The sequence below is a fragment of the Capricornis sumatraensis genome, chromosome 2 (assembly GCF_032405125.1).
Source record: "Capricornis sumatraensis isolate serow.1 chromosome 2, serow.2, whole genome shotgun sequence".
NCBI lineage: Eukaryota > Metazoa > Chordata > Mammalia > Artiodactyla > Bovidae > Capricornis > Capricornis sumatraensis.
In genome coordinates this window covers 205,259,511-205,282,048 of record NC_091070.1, presented here as the reverse complement: position 1 = coordinate 205,282,048, position 22,538 = coordinate 205,259,511, and the positions used below count along the sequence as shown (strand labels likewise).

Here is a 22,538-nt window from a genome sequence, read left to right as displayed (position 1 = left end):
TGGGGCCAAGGGACGGGTGGAACGAAGCGCGCCGGGGCGCTGAGGGGGTCTGGCCACACGGTGGCGCTGGTGCTCAACCTTCTCACCCTCAGGGGCGGGGCTGCGGCGCCGGCCTGGCCACCTCCCAACCACTTCGCGTCTAACAGACAAGCTCCTCCCCGAATCTTCATTATCGCGGGAAATGGCAACTCCATCCTTCCAGTTTCCTAGGCCATAAACCTCGGAAATCATCCTTGGCTCTTTTATTCCCGTGCGTTCACCCTCCACCTCCCCCCGCCCCGCGCCCTGATGTGTCAGCAAAACCTAACAGCACGTTTCTCCACCTCCCTCCGCCCACCCAGTCCAACACGTGCTCAGCCTGCATCACCGCCTCCAGCCGCGCCCCCTACCGGCCATCCTCTGCACACAGAGTCAGGGCAGCCGCTCCAGCAGGCGGCTAAACCCATCCCTTGACCTTCACAGCCACAGCGGTCTGACTTCCCCGGACTCTTGTCCTCAGGGGTCTGCACCTGCTGCTCCACCTGCAGGGAGAGCCCTTCCCCAGGCTCCACATGGCTTCCGGACCCCCTGCCTCATGTTCGCGGCTCACGTCACCTGAACATTCCCTACCTGTCGTGGATGCTTCGTTTCCTACCCAAGGCCCTCGCCCTATTCCACATTTGTTCACTACCCGGCTCCCCTCGAGAATGCAGGCTTCCTGAGGACAGGAACTATATTTCATTCATCGAAGAATCTCTAGCACCCGGAGTAGGACGTAGAATAGGGCTGGTGCTGGCAGGAATTATTTCTAGAACGATTGCACTGATTTCATGCATTCTCAAATAAGGTCATCTGGTCATCATTTTTGGCCTCACTGGGAAAATGAAGCTGAACTTACCCAGTGGACCCCTGGTGCGGTGCTAGAGGATACACCCTGCCTCCCACCCAGGTAGGGCTCTGGGCTTGGGCGCAGCTACCCTGTCCAGCCCACCAGGCACTGGAGTGCCATGGTGCCACATGGAGTGGTTTTTGTCTGACCTCAGGCAACTTTCATAATCTGTTTGAGCTTTACTAAATGTCTTCAGTTTAAAAAGGAGTGACACAAGTTTCTACCACAGTTATGAGGACTTAAAAAGACATCTGTAAATGGCTTGATGTACTTTCTTGATCAACTCAGTAACCCCACATTCTCATTTTGGAGGCCACAGCTCTGAGTTCACTGTATTCTGTTCAATAAAGCTGATTCATTTCACCTAAAAGGAAATATGATCTAACTTGTTTTTAAGACTGCACATACATTCCCAAATCAGATAAACAGAAAGAAATAAGACACAGGAACACACACCTTTTTTTTTCCCACACTCTCTTGACTCTGATTTTAGGGGATCTGGTCAAAGGTTTGCTCACTGCAGAAGGAATATCTCTGGTTGCTTATCTACCCCTCAAAGCTGCTCTGGCCTCCTACTTGGATGCTGAGGCCCGACAGGGCCCATCCAGATATGCTGGCTTGGACTCACCTTCCACTCTGCCTTGTCTTCACAGAAAATGGCCTTAATATGGCTCTAATCTTGCTACTGGGGACTGAGGCTGGGGTGTGGGGCTGGGATGTGGGATGGGATTGAGAGGTGATAGGGGGCTGTCAGGTCTGCCTGGCTTTAGGTCTCTTGAAAGCCCCTAGCTCTAAAAGACCTGAGCATCAAGCCCATGTCCAGAGTGTGGAGGTGTGAGTGTGGGGTGTGGAGTGGGGACCTCACTGCGTCATTGTGAGGATTTGCCAAGATAACCACGGCGCGTGTCTAGAGCATGCCTGACAGAGCGGATGCTCAATCCATGTTGACTACAGTTACTCATGTATTGATGTAACCACCATACATTCACTGAGCGCCCACTGGGTGCCGGGTGCTCTACCTGCGTGACAGACAGGGGCACAAGTGCTCTGGCTCCAGGCGCGTGCTGTAAGAAGGAGGGGCGTGGGTGCCATCATTCTGTAAACTTAGCCTTTGCCTCTTTGCATTTGGGAAGACTGGAGAAGAGGGTGAGGAAGGAGAAGGGGAGTAGAGGCAAGGAGGACAGAAAGGAGGGGGAGGGCGGGTGAGGGGGGCAGGGGAGGGAGGGGAAGGTGGGCAGAGGGGGAGGGGGAGGGGGGAGTTGGCAATTCATTACCTTCTTCGGCTTCCAGCTCCTCCAGCACCCCCGTCTCTTGGCACTTTTTGCTGTGGGCCTTCGACTTCATATGCTTAGTCAGATTCCCTGCAAAGGAATGAGAACAGACTCAGGCATTGCTGGAGAGCAGGGGGCCAGTGTGGCGCCTGGCAGGGCAGGCGCCAGGACAACGCTCTGCCCGGGTGCTCAGGTCGGGGGGCGGGTGCAGCCACGGCCGCGGTGCAGGATGGTACAGAGGAGCTGGGTGGGGTGGGTGAGGGGCTGTGAGCAGACAGAGGATATAATGAGGAAGTGAGATGCTGGTTAAAAAAACAACAGGAGATTAAAAGACAAGTCATATGCAAAAGTTTTCTCCTGCCTTTGATTTAACCCTGGGCCCAGGAGCTGGTGACAGGATTACCGACCATTTCAAACGCTGGGATGAGAGCGGGAACCCAGCCCACGAACTAGCATGGGAGTGGGTGCTGAGGATGTCCTTCTGGCTGAGGACACTGCTAGGCCCGCCCACAGGGAGGGATCTTAGGGTTTGGGAGGAGGAACCAGGACAAAGTTACTGCTGTTAATAGACATGGAGAAAGGGCAGAAGGTGTGGCAAAGTCTGCTAGACCGGGACCTAGGGGCCACAAGGCTGGGGACCAAGTCCTGACTTCCTTAGAGAGTCATGTCCCCTTCCTGGGCCTCCAAAGTCACTGCCATGCAGACATGGCCAAGGGTGGTGGACACAGGGAAGGCTGAGCAAAGGCTCCGTCCTCCCCATGACTACAAAGCCCTCGAGGGGTGGCTGTCTCTGTCCACAGTGGGCTGAAGAGCAGAGGCAGCAGCTCTGTGGAATCAGGGGAAACTGCGACACCGATTCTTCCTGACATGTGCACAGCGCTTCACAGGTCACAAAGCCCTATGGGCAGGAGCGCTCTACGAAGGACCAGAAGAGGAGCCCCAGCTTGCCTCAGGATGCAGGCCAGATGCCTCAGGATGTTCCTTTGGGCTCACCAATCGCCTCCAACTGTGATGTGCTCACTGTTGCTCTAGAGATTGCTATATTTCCAAGTGGTCCTTCATATAATACATCACAAGGCCCTTGAGTCAGGAACTCTGTCTCACTCATCTTATTAGCAGGTTTGAACAGATGGATGGAAGAGAGAAGAATGGACTCCAGGAACAGATGCATAGAAAGACTGGTGGACAGATATATGGATGGATGGAGAAGTGGGTAAGAGGGAATATGGGGTGATAAACAGGATGAAGAGGAAGAATCCAGACGATGGGTGGGATCCTCGGTGAGCAGATAAGCAGATGGATAGACAGATGGAGGATAAAAATAAATAGAAGGATAGATGGAAAGTAGATCACTAAACATACAAGAAGATGGAGAATGGGAGAGGGGACCTGGGCAAGTGGGAGAGGGCTGGTTGGATGGAGGGATGGAGGCAGCACACCTAAGCGGGAAGGCGGACAGAGCGGAGGACGAAAGGACGGGCAGGACGGAAGGGTGGATGGTGGGAGAGGCGGAGAAGCAGACAAGAGGGGAAGATGGGAAGGCAAAAGGCGAGGAAGACAAGCTCCTCGGATGAGAGGATGGGAGAAATGGACCAACAGGAGGATGGGTGGGTGACGAGGGAGAGAGCACCCATGCAGGAACCAAAGGGTTTTTCTTAATTATTCTGAGAATTTTAAGGAACAGGAGCCTTAAGCTGAGGCTGCCTGAGGTGTGCAGGTCAAGGGCAGCAGCAATGGAGAGAAGCTGTTTCCTGCCCCTTCCCTCCTGCTCGTCCTAGTCTCCATCCTTCCCTCAGGTTTTCTTCCTTTAACTGGACAGAAACCTGGATCTTCTACTCCTGGCCAAATGGGGAGCAGCGCCATGACTTCCAGAGTCATCCCAGGGCCGGAGGACCCCCAACGTCCCTGTCCAACATCATGGGCCTCTGGCCCCACTGTTGTGAGTAGGCAAAGCCTGAGCAGGATGTCAAGGGGCGGTCAAGGCAGCTGCGGTGTTCCATAGGCCAGAGAGACCAGATGTCCCCTGAGGTTCTGAGACCAGCCTGCCATTCCCTGAATACCCCAGACCCCAGGGGACTATCCACACTGCTCATTTTGGCTATGACATTATTGCTGGACTTGTTCTGTCTGGAAGGGTTGGGTCTCTTACTCAACCAAGTTAGGCGCTGAGCACACTATGGGCGCATAATAACCATGAGTGGGAAATGTTCTTCTCATCACGGAAGTAAAGTGATGGGAGGAACCTCACAGACCATGTGACCCATCCCCTACCAGGCCCAGGGTCTTCCTGCTTCTGTTCTGACTCCTGGCCCAAGTCCTAATGATGCCCCTGGACGAGATAATCAGCTGTCTCAGGTGACGGGATGCTCTGGGACAGCTCCTGTTCACCATCACAGAGAACCAAACAGCCAAAGCCACATTGCCAGCTAGTGCAGAGCCCCGTCTGGAGCCAGGTCTCAGGACTGCAGATGCCTTGCGTGCTCCATACTGGTGGAACAGGCCAAGACATGTAGGAGCTTGGTGGCCTTGGGTCTGAGTCTAGGCTCTGTCACTTGCTAGCTATGTGTTCTTGGGTAAGTGTCTTAACCTTTTGAGCCCCAGTTTCTGCAACTGTAAAGTTGTACCTACCTCAGGGGGATGCTGGGAGAAGCTGACAAACACCTGTAGAGTGGCAGCAGAGCGTGCCTGGCAGAGAGCAAATGCCATTGCAATGCCACTGCGTGGACCCTCCTTCCTTCCCATACTGTGTGTTCCCCACCACCCGTGCCTCCCAACAATCAGTGTCTATTGAGCACCTGGGAGACTCTGCCACAGCCACGCGCTGGTTGTGGAGGAGAGAGAGATGCTGAGATGATGGCTGAGATGTAAATGCCTTCACCAGTCTGTCTGGGCTCAGCAATCCCAGGAGAGGGTGCCAGGCAGCCCCTGGACGCCAGCTTCTCCTCTGCCCCTGCCCCGGAGGCTGCAGGGAGGAGCTGGGAGTCTGCATGGCTGCCAGAACAGGCCATGGGGACATAGGGGCGGATGTGCAGCCCTGAGTGTTACCCAGCACCCTCCCTGAGTATCCCCTCTGTAGGCCTGCCAGCTCCTCTGTGAATTGAAGGAGGTGAACCAAATGGCCGCAGGTATCTTTTTTTGGCCTGGACACCATTTCCTTGTCAAGGGTCAGAGCCTCAGCTTTCCAAGCAGAGTTCACAGCTTTTCACATCACCCCAGCCCTCTCACCCCAAACCTGACCGTCCTGGAATGAAGGAGGAAAGGCAAGCGGATGGAAATGATGGGTGTCTGGAACACAGGTGGATCCTCCACCAAGAGCATCAGCTGAAGACCGTGTCTACCCCATTCGGCTTTGGGCTTTGACCAACCACCCTCCCTCAGCCCCTGAGGGCTGCTCCAAACTGCCAGCTCTGTCCGTAGGCGATCGACGCAAGGGCCTGTAGCCAGCACAGCCCTTCTGCTGGCCTCGGGGAACCTTCTCAGAAGAGGACACAGGGCCCCAGACCTCCACAGGGACATCCCAGTTGGTCTTCCTCGGCCTCACTCACTGAGACAAGCCGGTGCTGCACCCAGGACCGGAGCTGCTGTCACAACGTCTGACATGGAGACAGAGACACAGACGGGCAGACAGAGACGGACAGGAAGGCTCCCTAGCCAGTGCCGCCAGGTAGGGGTGACGGAGGGCCCTGAAGACCACCAGGCCCAGCTTCATCTCTCATGCAGCCTGGTGAGTCTGAGCCCGGGGACGAGGGGAGGGAGGAGACGGAGGCAGCTGGACAGAGGCAGGAGCCCTGAGAAGAGGGTGTCTCCTCTGGTATCTGTGCTGATGGCTGAAGGGTCTGGGGAGCTTCAGCGTCTCGTGGCTTCCCTCACTCTCCTGCCTCGTGCAGAGAGAGCCAAGAGTGAGCTGGCTCTGCTTCCATCTGTCACCGCCCATATTAGTCCCTCTCTACCTCCCAGAGTTTGAGATTCCACTATCTCAGATGCACTCACTGCTCTGGCTCTGGAAGGCTTTTGTCTTTCAGAAGGTTCTAGCAGCCTTGGCAGAGAGCTCAGCACATGCCCCATCACAGGGTGCGAGGAAACCCTCCTAGGCGGGGCCTTTAGAGCTCCACCCCCAGGTTTCATCCCAGGCTCTGCCCCCTGGGCACTCAGAGGGCCCACTGACACTCCATGCAGGTTATGTGCTCTGGACCCTCCAGGGCTCAGGGGGGACCCAGGAAGGGACTGCAGATACCTCAGCTATGTGGCTTCCAATGCAGAAATCTCCTGGAAAAGGGGTGTTCCTGCCAGGGACCTAGACCTTTTTCAGACTTGGCAGAAAAAGACCAGGCCTTTGCTCTCAATAAAACCAGAGAGAATTGAATAGAGGTTGCTCTGGGAGACTGCTCTGGCTGGGGACTCGGCTCAATGGATCTTTCCAGTCTCACATAGAGGATGATGGCTCCCCGAGGTGGTGGGCAGCTCTGCGTGGCCTTGGGCTGGGGGTCGGGGGGAGGGGGCGCTCTCAGGACTGGGCTCCTCACGCTGAGAACGGGATGGTATGGTCCTCTGGACAGCCTGGGAGTTGGGCCAGCAGTGATCCACTCTGGAGGCCACCTCGTTGGCCACCTGATTTTGCCAGTCCGTCCAGACAAGGGGAAGAGAGAAACGTGGTGGGGGTTATGCCCCAGAGGCAGGGGTCCCAGCTGATAGTTACAGCTCCAGCTTTAACAGTCATTTCTGGCTTGGGCGGGGCGGGGAGGGGACTCATTTTCTTTACCTTCATGGCGGGGCTTGGACAAAAGGCTTTTGGCGTTCAGAGTCAAAGACCATTCTCTGAATTGTTGGTCAATGACTATCCAATTGTTGAATTTCCACCTCTCTCCTCCAGAAAGTCCCAACTGGCCCCCTAAGGCCAGAGGAAGTGGGGCTGAAGGGGGCGTGTGGGGCACGGAGCCCACGACTAGGACCGAGGCCCGCTAGGTGACCTGTCCTGCACATGGCGGGCTGCAGGCCTACCGGTCCTCTCTGGGCCCTCTGGGCTGCTGTTGATGAGACACCAAGAAAGAAAACGGTCAGGGCAAGGAAGGAGGATGGTCACCTGTATTCAAACCAAAACCCTGGCAGAAAGGTTAGAGCTCCACTCGGGAATGATGGCGCCGAGGACAGAGGACAGGCTAACGGGGTCAGGAGACCAGAGATGAGCACCCAGTCAGAGAGGGGGCTGTGAGCGAGGGAGTGAGATAAACTGCCTCCAACCTAGCACTGAGAGAATGGAAGGGATCAGGAGGAGGAAGAAGGAAGACTCAAAGTCCAGAGGGGCCTCCTCAAAGCCACTCAGCCTCTCTCTCTCGGAGCAGCTATACCCACAAAAGGAAGGCTAATGGGCACCAAAGCCAAACCTGCTCTCAAGTTGCATCCACTGAAAAACCACGTGGCCCTGGAGGGGGCTGTCGTGGAGGCCCCCAACTTGCCCGAAGGAGAAGGCAGGACCTTCGTGCCCAAATCCTGAGCCAGGAATCTGCCAAGCACAAGAGGTTGAAGCCACCAGGGTTACTGAGAGCCCAGGCCTCCCTCTGAGGCACCTTGGTCTACTCGGCTACCAGGAAAGAAGAAGTGGGTCACAATGCCTTTTCTGCCCTGTAGGAGCAGCCCGTGGAAGGAGTAGAGAATAGCTCTGTCCAAGTCTCACGGACTCAGCCTCACTGGTTCACGCCTGGGTCCTGGGTGGCTGCCCGCATCGTCCAACACAGCCCTCTGGATTCACACCCTCACCGGCCAGTCTGCCTTCCTCTCACAGGTGACTGCCAGAGCCTGAGCTGACCCTGAGGTGCTGCGTGGCCTGGGCAGGAATGACAGGGCTGCCAGTCAGGGTGAGGGGAGCGCCGGGCCCAGTGCTGAGGGCTGCGGAGAAGCTGGGCGGAGCCGCAACACGGTCTGAGTGGTGAGGCGAGGTGGAGGCAAAGTCTGGCATGAGAAGTGACCATGCGAGTGTGTTAAGTGGCTCGGGGTGGAATGGATTTCCAAACTCAAGAGTGGCAGTGACCAGTGTGGATGCTGGAACTCATCAGGTCGGTGGATAAAGGGCTAAGGAGGCATGCAAAAGGAAGCGGGGTGATGAGATCAAATACAAAACCAGGAGCTGTGCGCTAGAGTGCCACCGCCTGGCCGTGGTGGGAATCGCATGGGTGGAGGGTGGGTGGGGCCAGTGTGGGCTCTAAGAGGACAGGCTGGGCAGCCGATGGTGCCGTTGACCCGTCTGCAGCGGGCTGCTCTGTAACTGCGGAGCCCGGAAATCAGGGCTGCTCAGGCCCCAGGCAGAGAGGCCCAGGCCCCGGGCTCTGTGCTGGAGCTCCCAGAGGGGAGCTCCCTGCAGCGGGCAGGGCCAGTGCTCCGCTGGCCGTCTCTTACCTTTGGTTTTAAAAGCAAAGTGACAGTGCTTGCACGCATAGGGCCGGACGTCAGTGTGGGTGCGGATGTGTTTCTTCAGCATGCTGGGCTTCTTGCAGCGAATTCCACACTCCTCACAAACATATTTCCCTCGGCCGCGGCCTCGCACATACACATACTCTTCGTTTGATTTGTACCTATGAGCAACAGGCGTCATGGTAAAGGAACAAAACAGGAGGAGAGGAGGCAGGTTCCCACCTCAGAAGATGCACGCGCTTCCTGGCCACATCCGGCTCTTAGGGGCGGGGGAGAGAGGGCCGCGGAGCAGAGAGAACCAGGGGTGGGGGGTCCGCCGTGAAGCCCGGCACCTGCCCTGACCTCAGACGGGGGCGGGGGGCGCACGCCCTCCTCTCCCTCAGAGGCAGCAGGCCCTGGTGCTCCCGGCCGGCCGGGAGGGAAGCCGCAGGGGCACAGGGGGTCTCTGGCCCAGATCCAGCCTCAGCACCAGCTTCCGCTTCCAAAGAGCAGCCGCTCTGGGCCACCGTGTAACAAAGAGACTAAAACAGATGACAGCCACAGCTCCGGCAGCCACCGCTGAGCCAGTGCTCACCCCTTGCCGGACACCTGCCCACACTCAGTCACAACCTCCACCGAGAGCCCGAGGCTCCCACAGCTAGAAAGGGACACAACTGCTGGATCTGCCTGCCCCAGAGCCTGTCCATCCCCCACGAGGGGCGACCAGCACCGAAACAGTCCGCTCGCAGCCCCGCCAGACGCGCACGGAGGGCGCTTTATTTCCCGGTCCTCAGAGTCAAGACACCCGGGGCCCGAAGCTCTCTCCCCAGTCTTTTCCATCTTGAGGCGAGCGGGAAGCTCTCAGGACCCAGATTCCAGCCACCTGGCCTCTCTCCGGGGATCACCTGGGGTCCTAGCAGGAAGTACCGACAGCTTGCAGGAACCTCCTGGGGCGGCCGGCCTGCCTGCTGGGCCTCAGGGCTGTGAATCAGAATGCTCTTATTTCCACTTAGAAGGAACCCATGAGTCCCACAAGCTCACTCGATACTGTCCTTGTCCGAACGCCACGTCGGCCTAACACTGTAGATGTGTGAGTGTCTTGACAGGGATGGGAAGGCTGCGGCAGGGCCCATGGAGGGAATCCTGGCATAATTCCAGGAGAAGAGCTTTCTGACTGTGAGACCCAGGGTCCGAGGGCATAGGCGCCTTAGGAGAGGTGCGGCTTTCTCAGCCTGCAGAGTCTGCCTCCTATGCCAAGCAGAAGGCCTGCCTGTGCCCACACTCACCTGTACATCTCCCTCCCACCCAGGAGGTTTGGCACCCAGCCTCTGGGTGCGGCTTCAGAGAGGCAGGGAGGGGACTTCGGGTAGGGGAGGGTGAGGAAGTGACAGCGGCTGGGACTCAGTCCTGCTCTGCTGGGACCATCAGCTCACAGCTGAGAAGATGTCACCAGGATGGGCCTGCAGGAGGGGACTCTGAGCGAGGGAGCCAGCAGGCAGAGGCACAGTGATCACCAGCGCGCACGCTCAGATGCACACACACACCACACCACTTCCACTCTGCCCTGCTCAGAGGTTCCGTGACAGCCTCTCCCCTCTCACTTCCAATCACGATGGAGCCTATGGGTCCCCTGTCTTTCCCACCCTCCCACCCAGGCCTACAGCTGCCCCAATTTCTACCGCATGTACACTTCCCTCTGTGCATAAGACACCTCGGAAGCAGGCAGACAGTCCATCGACCTTGGCTACTCTCAGCCCCTTCCTTCTCCCTCAATAGCGAGTTTAAACCACAGGTGGGCGCCCAAAGGGAGACACACACGTACACAGAGGAAGGACTCTGCTTGAGCCCCCAAGGGCGGTGCGTGACTTGGGGGGTGGGGTGAGAAGGCAGGTACGCAACCCCGGACGCCACTTTGTCACACTGCATGGAAGGTGCCAACCTGCTGGGGACACAACCTTGGGTTGGGAGAGGCTAGAAAGGACGCTGAGAGATGGGAGGCAAGAAGGGAGGACCCCAGGCAGGGACCCCAGCAGCACAGGCATGAGTGTTAAGATGCCTGGAGAGTTTGGTGGGCAGGGCAGCCTGGATCACCATCAGCCTTGGATGCCATGCCAAAAAACTGAGACTTGGTTAAAGCTGTCTTAAAGGTAAACGTAAAGTCTCAACAGAAGATGCTTCCTTGGTGCCATGAGGAATGGTCTGCAAGAGGAGAAACTGGGTACAGGACATGCATGTTGTACGACAGGGATTCGAAGTCTTCTGGATGTAGAATCCATACACCCTGGTGGCTGTCTAGATGATACAGGGGGCACCAGGCAGGAGGAACAAAGCTTTCAACTTAGCCAGCTCAGGTGGTACCAGCCACGGGCTTCTAGAGAAATGGTACAGGATTCTAGTCCTTAACTACTGAATGTGAGATGCTCATGAGAGAATTGAAGAAATGTCCACACACAACCAGAATTCCATGGGACTCAGGATGGGACGTGTAGCTTTGTGAGGAGACAGGTGACTATTCAAGAGAGTATGAAAACAGAAAAAGGATAGTGAGAGGGCCCAGAAAGCACCCAAAGGTGAGGCTGGGTAGAAAGATGGTGCCAAAAGCCACCCCTAAGCAGAGAGATCCTGAAAAGGAACCAGAAGAGAATGTGATTGGGGAGCCAGAGAAAAGAGGTGAGAGAAGGAGGCAATCAGCAGGGTCCAGGTGATGGAGATCGGGGGAAGGGTGGCCCCTGAGCTCCCAGGACTTGGATAGGGCAGTTCTGGTTGGCCAGCCTGGAGCCGCTGACTTCTCTGCTCCTCAAAGGCCAGTACTGGGGTTGTGCAGCTTGGTGGTTCCCAAAGGACCAAGTCCAGGGACAGGTGTGGGGCAGCTGTCCGGTGTTGGCTGGGCCCTCCTCCCCTTCCCAGCCCAGGCTCAGTCCCTCCAGTCTGTGCTGGAGGTTGGATGGTCCCTTATAGGGATCACCCTATAAGATCCCACCCCTTCCCCAGCAGCTTCAGGTCTCCACCTTTGAACACATCCACCACTGTGCACATGAGCTCAGTCCTCTTGGTACCAAGCAACAGGAGCGCCCGCCCCCCAGGCCCCAGCCGGCTCCAGCGACCACTCCATCTGCTTCCCTTCTCAGCCCAAGTCTGGAAAGGGCTGTCCTGCTGGCAGTCACGCCTCCTCGCCACCCCATCCCAGCTCCCCTGCTGACTGGTTCCTGTGAATGTCACGGGCTGCTAAATCTGACTGACAGTGGCTTTATCCTGTCAGCCCTGTTGTCTACCATCTGGAGATACCTGCTGGCTTGGTGACCGGGTCTCCTCGGCAAGTTCCTTCTCTGCACCCCCATGCTCCCCGCCGGTGCCAACCTGCACGCTTCTCCCCTCACACCTGCCTCCAGGTGAGCTCCTCCACACACACCTGACTTTCCCCCTGGATGCTGAATGGCTCTCCAGCTCTGACCGCCCTGCTGTACATCCAGCTGCCCTCTCGGAGTCTCCCGAGTGGTCTTCAGGCACCTTGCAGCCCACATTCCCAGAATCCTGTTTCCACGCCCCCCACATGTACCACTGCCTCCTGGGTCCCCGCATCAGTAAATGGCAGGCACACCCGGTGGTGGCCAGGCCAGCATCCCTAGTGCCCCCACATCCTTCAGTCTTGTCGGTCAGTCCATCACCACGGCCTGTCAACGGCACATGGGACATGCGTTCCAGGGAGGCCCACCTCCCGGCAGCCACAGGCCAGACCACCATCCTCTCTCCTACCTTGCTGCATACTGTCTTCACAAGACAGCCAGAGGGGACTCTCCCCAAATACCGCCCATCCTGCCGCTCCTCCCAGCCCAAGGGCCCACCCACTGCGCTCCGGATAAAGCTCCACCCTCACTCAGCGGGTGCTGAAGGCCCCGGGGCACCTCCTGGTCCAGCTACCCCTCCAGCTCTTCCCTTCACAGCACTTCTCTGCCAACCACACTGAATGTAATCCTGTGCCTCTGAGCCCCTTTCCTCTGGCCTTCCACCTCCCCCTCCTCTTCCTCCCCCAACCCTTGCCACCACCTGCTACTGTCTGTCTGTCTCCTTCAGGACTCTGCCAATAGGCCCCTTCCTTCAGAGCCCTCTCTCATACACCCATGGGCCTGGGGGTCCCACCCACTCCTCCTTCACAGCACTGTCAAGCTGTGTGTACTGTTGTGGCCTCTGACAGGGTGGTCCCCATTAGCCCCATGGAGGGGGGCACATCTGCCTCATCCACTGGTGCATGCCCCGGGCCTAGCACGGTGCCTGATGCCCCGTAAGTGCTCGGTAGGCACTGCTGGACAGACGGGAGCCAAGCCAGGGCCTTCTTTCCTCATGTCTGCTAGAGACCCTCAGCCAAGATGCTCTCATGAGTCCCTGAGCACAAGTTCAGCCTGACACTGTGGGCTCCCCACGGACGCAGCACACAGCCAGTCCCTCCCAATCACAGTGGACTGGCTGCCAGAACTCTCCCCACTTTCTGGTAGGGACCGCTCTGTGCATAGAGAGGTCAGCGTGAGAGCCAGGTCTGAGTCCTGGCTCCTGCGTGAACGTGCTGGGCGACCTTGGAAAAAGCACTTCCCTTCCAGCGAAAACAGTCAAACTTTGCCCTTAGGTGCACCAGTCACTGCCACAGGCCTGAGGTCATTCAGCCCTCCCACCAGCCCTTGGCCACGGTTCCCGTTTTATTCAAATGTGAACCAAGACTCAGGGAGTTCAAGTGATGTGGACAAGATCACACCACCAGGGACTTTTCCACTTTGTCCCCCTGTCCCTGCACAGACGCTGCCTGGATGCTTTTAGGTGATGCTGAACAAGGTTTCCTTAGCACCTTCCTTCTCTGGGGTGCCCAGGGGCCTGCAAGACTGCAGACGGAGGGAAACAGCACTGCTCTCCTGCAGCCCTCCTGAAAGGCTGCCAGCGCTGGGTGGGACCGAGGGTGTTGACAGCTGCAGAAAAATGCCCTGCAAAGAGCCAGGAAAGGAAGCCAGAAATGCATGGTGGGGCGCCCAGGGGCATGCTCCTGCTTCCCAGGTCTGCTGGCCCCTCCACCCTCCAGCTGAGGCAGCCCTTCGGCTGCAGAGGAAGTGCCCTCCCAGCCCCCTGCCTGTGCCTAGCCTGCAAGACAGTTCGCTGCCTGGGTACAGCTGACTCACGGCTGTCTGAGCCCCACCACCTGCCTGTCTTCTGCTCTGACGAGCCAGGGATGTCAGCCAGTCTGGAAAATGCTTGGTTTCGTCTTAAAAAAAAAAAAAAAAAAAGCTGTTTCTGTGGATTCCAAAATGTCTTAGAGAGACCTTGAGCTTGACTGCCTGAGGCCCAGGGCTGTGGGGGCCTGAGGTCACTACTCAGCACCAGGGGTCCCGAACCATCGCCTGGAAGCAGCTTTCCTGCTCCACTGCCCTGGGTCAGGAGGGGAGTGAGGCTCCCAGGAAGGGAGTGGAGCTGCCAGAATCTTCTGGGTCTGTTTTCATTCTTATGCTGCAGCTCTGAGACTCACGGATTCAAAGGAAAAGACAGAGAACCTTGCACAATCCCTTCATCAGGGGAGTCTTATTATTTTCTTCTGACGGAGAAGGAAACAGAAGCAGAGATGTTGTGTGTCTTGCCCAAAGTCACAAAGGCAGCTTGAAAGTGGTGAAGCAGGAACCGGAACCCAGCTCTGACCCCAGTGTTCTTACGGACGACACAGTCTGACCCCCTGCCTTCAGCAGCTTCCCCTCCAGTCCTGCCACTGGAGATGCTGAGCTGCCTGACTCTGAGCACTTAGCATGTGACCCCTTGGATTGTGGCTCCAGCCTGTTTGTAGGCATTTCTGAAACCTGAAGTTTTCCCCCAAGCACTTGAGAACTCAGCGCACAGCTCTGAAAGGAGATGGCATATCCCTCTGCTCTGGATTCCAGGAGAGGGGATGTGGTGGAAATTAAATGGCATCTCAGGCAAGGTGATAGGTGAGTTGTTCTTGGACTCTGCATAAGATGAAGATTCAGCAGTGAAGCAGTGAGCGGCCTGTCGCTAGTGCTGTTCACCCAGAAGCCAGGCCGGGAGGCCCTGGAGCAAGAGAATGAGTGGTTATGGCAGCTCAGAGACAGAGGGGCTTTCGGGGCTGTAAAATGGGTATATTTACCCTCTGAAAAAAAGCAAAAGTCCCTCAGTTGTGTCCAACTCTTTGTGAGCCCATGTAGCCCACCAGGCTCCTCTGTTCATGGGATTCTCCAGGCAAGAGTACTGGAGTGGGTTGCCATTCCCTACTCCAGCAGATCTTCCTGACCCAGGGATCATCCCTGGGTCATATGCATTGCAGGCAGATTCGTCACCATCTAAGCCACTAGGGAAGCCCCGTTTATCCTCTAAATTTATCCAATAAACAGAAATACTGCTTCCTGACCAAATAGTGGGCTCAGGGCACTAGAAGGGAGGGAGCGTGTTGGGGAGGAGCGGTGAGCTGGCCACACGACTGAGTGAGACAGAGGGGGTACAAGGAGGAGGGAGAGGTTGGGGCTGAAGTGAGCTAGAAGGCAGGGCACAGTCTCTCTAAAGGGAAGGTGGCTACACTTTTCCAGCCAAGTGTTGTATGAGGCTGTCAGATCTGGGTTTTCAAGAAAACCACCAATCCAGATTAAAAATAAAAATAATAATATTAGCATACCCTTAGATAGCTCCTACTGGGTACCGAACACTATTTAAAATGCTTTGCATACCTTTCCTCATTTAAACCACAAGGTAGCCCCGTGACACACGGAATTTAATATCCTCCTATACACATAAGAAAACGGAGTCACAGAGCGGCTCAGTAACCTGCCTGAGGTCACAGACAGCAAGTTAACAGAATCAGAATTTGAACCAAGGTCCCATGTTACAAAGCTCAGGCACTTAACTGCTATGAAATTCTAAGACTTAAAGTCTCCTCTTTAACAAAACAGTTTCAGGCAAGCAAAACGGGAGATGCAGATGTAGCCCAGAGCTAAACTTGGGGCTCAAAGTAAATTCCCCAAGGTCATGTGGCTAGTAGATACCTGTCTTGACCTTTAAACCCATGACTTCTCTTTCCACCAAGCTTCATTTTTCTCTTGAATGAGGGGGATAAACTCAATGACCTCGGTGTGACCTTCCTGATTTGAGCTCTGAGGAGGCTATTCTGAATGTATATTATTGATGTTTTCATGTATTGTTAATATTTTATCCTAAAAATTCTCAACTCTCCTCCAGATTTGGATATTTTAAAGTCTTGTCAAAATTCTGATTTTATTATGACCTTGTAGCCAAATATGCTTTCCCCCAGAGGCACACAGCCTGGGTATGATCATGCCAAAGGAGAGGAAGATGCCACCAGAAATGTGCACACTGTTCCTCTGAGGCGACCCATGTTTGCGGGCAGCCTGTGTCCGATGAAGCGAGGCTCAGGGTTGGTTCCTGGCAGTCACTGGCCCCCCAGAGGTCCGGCCACAGTGAGCCCACCAGCTTGTCTGCCGTGACTCATTGCTCTCTGGGTGAGGCTCAGAAAGGAAGGGATGTCTGTGGAAAGAGGAGCAAGTGCCAGGTGGCACTGAGCTGTGTATATGCTAAAAATATTCTGTTGCCAAGAGGTTGGGAACACACCCTTTGGTGACAAGTATACTGGGGAAGCTGAGCTGTGGGTCATGGGGGAAGTTCACACCAGGTTCTGGGCACATTACAGACTCTCATTTTGTCAGGGTTCTGCGGAAATCATGTCATATCACTACATCTGGGGTGGCTGTTGTTTAGTTGCTAAGTCATGTCTGACTCTTCTGTGACCCCATGGACTATGAATTGCCAGACTCCTCTGTCGATGGGGTTTCCCAGGCAAGAATACTGGAGTGGGTTGCCATTTCCTTCTCCAGGGATTGATTGAGGGTCTCCTGTATTGGCAGGCGGATTCTTTACCACTGAGCCAGTAGGGGTGGGGGGGCATTTAATGCAGGGTCCAGGGACAGACCTGCTGTGCCAAGAATTCCTCGGCACATGTGTAATACAAGCATAGGCTCAGAGCCTGACAGCACAGGGTCTATTTTAAGCAGCATTCTGTGTATTTACTCAATAATACTTACAAAGGCCTGGTCTGAGCCTGGCTCAGAAAGGCAAAGCTAAATAAGACTCTGACCCTGGTCTCCAGAATGAATAACAGGTACTTAAAAGATGGCAGCATAGACAGAGAACCTGTAATGCAGACAGCTCACAAAGTGCCATGGAGGATCGGGTGGGTCTTAGGTGGCTTTTGTGGGGGAATCGGGTCTCACTGGGGAGACTCCTGTTTTGGGAGTCTCCATCTGGTGCAGGGTTGGGGATGGAGTGGGCTGGGAGGCCTGGAAGCTGGGGGATGGTGTTGTAATTGTATGGAGCCCAAGATGGGGCAGAGGCAAGGGCAAGAGGAAAGAGGACACAGATTCCAGGACACAGATTCTGTCCAGGCCGCCTGACAGAGATGCGAGGGGAGGGCAGGTCAAGAAGCCTTCCTTTACACTTTTCAGAAGCACTCCCACCATGGAGGCCAGTCCATTTCTATTTTGCAGGCTTGCATCTGTACCATTTGGGCGGTTTTCTCGATTTTTCTGGTCTGATTTGTCATTCTAGAGGGACAACAGCAAACAGCATCAGCTGCCCTGAAGACAGCAGCTCAGGGGTCTGCACACAGCACTCAGGCCTAAAGAGAGGAGGCGGCTTTTATTCTAAAGGAATCAATACGATAACTTGAGATGCTGTGCAATGAATGACTAAGGCAGAAGCCTAAGAACCACCGAGCAGACACCCAGCCTGGGCTGAAACCAGCTCAGGCCCAAAGAATGCAGCCAAGGCCCTGTTTCCGACCAGACAGTGACATTAGGGAGGGAGGCAGGATGCCAGAAACTGGGCCTGTCGCGTTCAGAGAAGTGAAACTACCAACAAGGAGCGCACTTCTTAAAGGTGCCCATTTACATGGGGGAGCCCCAGCCTTTAGCAGGCCCTGACTTGCAGGGCCTTTCATGCTGTGCTCAGGATTTATGCAAGGGGAGGCTGAGCAGCAGGGCTCTGGGCCCCCATGTCCTCCATCGCATTGAGCTGTTTTTCAGAATAGGAATCTATTTGTAAAAAAGTTCCATGAATTTAAAATCAATTTGAAAATCACTGTTAAAGCACATTCATGCTGGGAAGGACCTAAAAACCTTCAACTTCCTGGGTGGGAGGGGCCTTGTGCACCCTCTGATGAGGTCATTCTGAGGGCAGCCCATCCACACCCTCCTTGGGCGTGTCCACCTCTGGCACCTGGGGTCTCATGGTGTCCCAGGTAGCACCTTCCACTCTGGGCAGATCTCCCCTCAACTAAGCTAAAGTTGACCTTCTGTAGTCTGAGCACAGTTCAGTGCAAGCCCTCTTGCACATGAGGGTCCCTAAAGGATGCTGCTCTACCCAAGATTCCTCTGCTCCAGGCCTCAAACAGATGTACTCAAGATGGATTCCAGATTCCTCCTCAGACCTTCCCAACCCCTCCAGGTTGTCCCTCTTAAGATGGGATGGCCCAGAGCACCCAGAGGCCTCCTGTTGTGACTGGAGCCAGTCCAGCCTGATGCAAGACTATGGTTGGCTGGTTCTCCCAGCTTCACTTCCTTGTTCCCCAGACAGGAAGCAGGTCAAGACTGGGGAAGTGACCAGATCCTGGAGATTGGATGCATGTTTTACTCTTTACTAAAAAGCACAAAAAGAACGTCAGCCAGGATCAGAGGTGTTTCTTTTGTTAGGGAAAAAGAAACAGCTAGCATTTGTGGAGTATTTACTCTCTGGTAGGAATGTATCATAGGAATTATAATCAAGCCTTGGTGTGACTCTATATGGCAATTCTGTATGGCAAGAAGCAGGGATGGAAGCTGGTTTAGACAAACCTCAGGGGCCAGTACAGAAGCCTGGCTTGTGTCTTGCAGGCAGAGGGGATGGGGACGGTGTTCTGTTACAGCTGTGCTCTAGAAGCACCCCCTGAGGCTGGCATGCAAGGGCAAATTGAGGGGAGCCTGACCAAGGCCATCTGTGATAGCAGCTGATAAAATATGTGTAGACACTGGGTGCCTGATCAATGCCTACAGGCCAATGGCTATGAGGCGCCATGCCACCATGCCCTGGGGAACCTCAGGGTTTCCTCAATACTCAGAGATTTGTATGCCTCAAGTTGCAAATAAGAAAAGGCAGTGAACTATATCAGATTCCCACAATGAATGTCAGGTGTCTCTGTGCTGGGGAATAGCTGTGAGGTAATGACAGCAAATTGCCAACGTCCGCTGGATCATGGAAAAAGGAAGAGAGTTCCAGAAAAACATCTACGTCTGCTTTATTGACTTTGCCAAAGCCTTTGACTGTGTGGATCACAATAAACTGGAAAATTCTGAAAGAGATGGGAATACCAGACCACCTGACCAGCCTCTTGAGAAACCTGTATGCAGGTCAGAAAGCAACAGTTAGAACTGGACATGGAACAAGACTGGTTTCAAATAGGAAAAGGAGTACGTCAAGGCTGTATATTGTCATCCTGCTTATTTAAGGGTGTACCCTGCATCTCATGATACAGAGTACATCATGAGAAACGCTGGGCTGGAAGAAGCACAAGCTGGAATCAAGATTGCCAGAAGAAATATCAATAACCTCAGATATGCAGATGACACCACCCTATGGCAGAAATTGAAGAGGAGCTAAAAAGCCTCTTGATGAAAGTGAAGGAGGAGAGTGAAAAAGTTGGCTTAAAGCTCAGCATTCAGAAAACTAAGATCATGGCATCTGGTCCCATCACTTCATGGGAAATAGATCCGGAAACAGTGGAAACAGTGTCAGACTATTTTTGGGGGCTCCAAAATCACTGCAGATGGTGATTGCAGCCATGAAATTAAAAGATGCTTACTCCTTGGAAGGAAAGTTATGACCAACCTAGATAGCATATTCAAAAGCAGAGACATTACTTTGTCAACAAAGGTCTGTCTAGTCAAAGCTATGGTTTTTCCAGTAGTCATGTATGGATGTGAGAGTTGGACTGTGAAGAAAGCTGAGCGCCGAAGAATTGATGCTTTTGAAATGTGGTGTTGGAGAAGACTCTTGAGAGTCCCTTGGGCTGCAAGGAGATCCAACCAGTCCATTCTAAAGGAGAACAGTCCTGGGTGTTCTTTGGAAGGACTGATGCTGAGGCTGAAACTCCAGTACTTTGGCCATGTCATGTGGAGTTGACTTATTGGAAAAGACTCTGATGCTGGGAGGGACTGGGGGCAGGAGGAGAAGGGGACGACAGAGGATGAGATGGTTGAATGGCATCACCGACTCGATGGGCGTGAGTTTGGGTGAACTCCGGGAGTTGGTGATGGACAGGGAGGCCAGGCGTCCTGCGATTCATGGAGTCAAAGAGTCGGAGACGACTGAGAGACTGAATTAAACTGAACTGAATGACAGCAAGGCTTTCCCAAATATTTGAAGGCACCAAGGTAGCTACAGCAACCCATCAGACCCCTTTTCAAGAAGGGGTCAGCTGGCATTACTGGCTGCTTCAACCTGCAGAGCACACAAGGGGGCTGTGTGTTCGGGCCCCAGACTTACAGACTCAAATCTTACAGGGGAAGAGAAGAGAGTTCCATTCTAGTTGTCCCATGATGGCAGGCACCTTCTTGGCTCTTGTTCTGAGGAGATCTGCTCTCTACCAGCTGGGAGTAGAGGAGAAACCAGGCTCATAGAAAATCTGTCCAGAGATGCCTCGGGTCACAAGTACAATTAATGCAGTCTCTTGGGAGGTGGTTCAGTCCACAGGCAAAACCAAGACAGGCAGGAAGATCTGGGTTCATTTTAAAAAAGAATATTCCAACCCCAGAGCTACAAACTTGGAGCAAAGCAAGCTTGAGTGGTAGTGAGCCCCCCACCATGGATAGTGTGTAAGCACAGACTAAGAGTCAGGTTTGGGGCAAAATAGATTCCTGTGGTAGAGAGGCTGGATTTGAGGTGGGCCTAGTTGGAATCTAAATGGACAGTACCCAACCTGGTGTTCCAGCTGCAAACAGCCTGCAGGGGGATAGGGTGAGAAAACAGGAAGGAAGGATGTGGTCATGGCTCAGAGGGGGAAAGGACCTGTTTGAGGTTGCACAGCTACAGTGTGATGAAGTTGGGATCCACTTGCTTTGTTTGGGATGCTGCAGAGTGCAGTGGTTAGGCATGGGTTGGGGGGTGGGTAGGGTCAGACTGCTGGGGTTCAAATCCTGCCTCATTGCCACCAGCTGTGTGGCCCTGAGCATGTTCCTGCCCCATGGCAGGGTTGGTGCTGATGACTCAGCAGCCCGCTGTGGCTGTGGTATGGCTTTATCATTATACCTCTTGGCTGAACCCCTAGCTGTGTGATCCTGGGCAGGTTACTTAACCTCTCTGTGCCTCAGTTGCTTCATCTGTAAAATGAGGATCACGTACTGTTTCTTGACTTGGGGGTAACTGGACATAATTTGTATAATTATACAAAATTACACATCATTTTCTAATAACTCATAGAATGTACTTTTATGACTTAGCAGGGGATCAATCTGTATCTGATCTGCTGTCTAGCGCTCTGCCTTGAGAGCGCTCATCACAGTTAGGTTTAATTTTCAACAATATAAGGAGGGACTTCAGTGCTTAAGACTCTGTGCTGCCAATGCAGGGGGCGTGGGTTCGATCTCTGGTCAGGAAACTAAGATCTCACATGCTGTGTGGTATGGACAAAAGATTAAAATAATGTAAGGAAAACAAACGTCCCCAATTTTGATAGACTGAAGCATGGAGATGTCCTTCCCTCCCAACTCTAAGGGGAGGCCGTGGTTTGGGGCTAAGATGCCAGTGAATGTCCATCCCCGGCATATACCGATCAGCTGATACAGGAAGCAGTAGGGCTGAAGCTCCATCATCCCCTCCTCCACCCCAGCCACAGGCAAATTTACAAAGGAATTCAGAACATGCTGATGAGGATGCTGAAGCCCTTGTAAGCCTTCTGAGACCACAGGCAGGAGGATGATGGTGAAGACCAAATTTCAGTGATGAAGATGGAATTGCTGACTTGGAACATGAAGCACTGCAGCATCCATACATGGATACTGAATACATGGCTGAAGGCATCATTTGGTCCTCCCACAACACATGATCCACCAGACAGGGAGTCTGTAACACTCATACTCCAGTAGTCCATGCGAGACAGCATTTGAAGTGGAAATCAATGTGATGAAAGATCAGTTCAGTTCAGTTCAGTCGCTCAGTCGTGTCCAACTCTTTGCGATCCCATGAATCGCAGCATGTCAGGCCTCCCAGTCCATCACCAACTCCCAGAGTTCACTCAGACTCACGTCCATCGAGTCAGTGATGCCATCCAGCCATCTCATCCTCGGTCGTCCCCTTCTCCTCCTGCCCCCAGTCCCTCCCAGCATCAGTGTTTTCCAGTGAGTCAACTCTTCACATGAGGTGGCCAATGTACTGGAGTTTCAGCTTTAGCATCATTCCTTCCAAAGAAATCCCAGGGCTGATCTCCTTCAGAATGGACTGGTTGGATCTCCTTGCAGTCCAAGGGACTCTCAAGAGTCTTCTCCAACACCACAGTTCAAAAGCATCAATTCTTCGGCACTCAGCCTTCTTCACAGTCCAACTCTCACATCCATACATGACCACTGGAAAAACCATAGCCTTGACTAGATGGACCTTAGTCGGCAAAGTAATGTCTCTGCTTTTGAATATGCTATCTGGGTTGGTCATAAAGATCAAGACCCAATAAAGAAAATGCAGGGTCAGTAAAAGCCTCAGTGAAGTTAACCAAACTGTCAGATTTATATCAGGATGATAGCGGTGCAAGATGGCGAACAGATTTAGAAGAAATTCTGAGTTTAAGAATAAAGAGATTTGGTTATTTGTACTTGAAGAACAGAAAACAAGGCTTCCCTGGAGGCCTGGCAGACTGGACCATGTGAGCTTTACATTTACAGGTAGCCTTTCAACAACTTATCACCTTCAAAGATTGACCAAAGCTGCAGGCAAATGAGGGTCCT

General features: G+C 54.0%; 1 protein-coding gene across 2 annotated transcripts in view; it reads right to left on the bottom strand.

Moving 5' to 3' along the window:
• Positions 1 to 22,538, bottom strand: part of HIVEP3 (HIVEP zinc finger 3) — a 55,491-nt gene that overhangs the window by 5,314 nt on the left and 27,639 nt on the right. For both annotated transcript variants that reach the window (XM_068965890.1, XM_068965889.1), the window contains exons 3-4: positions 8,530 to 8,705; positions 2,143 to 2,229 (exon numbers count right to left, since the gene is read on the bottom strand). In XM_068965890.1, coding sequence (XP_068821991.1) covers positions 2,143 to 2,229; positions 8,530 to 8,705 — 263 coding nt within the window. The remainder of the gene's footprint in view (positions 1 to 2,142; positions 2,230 to 8,529; positions 8,706 to 22,538) is intronic.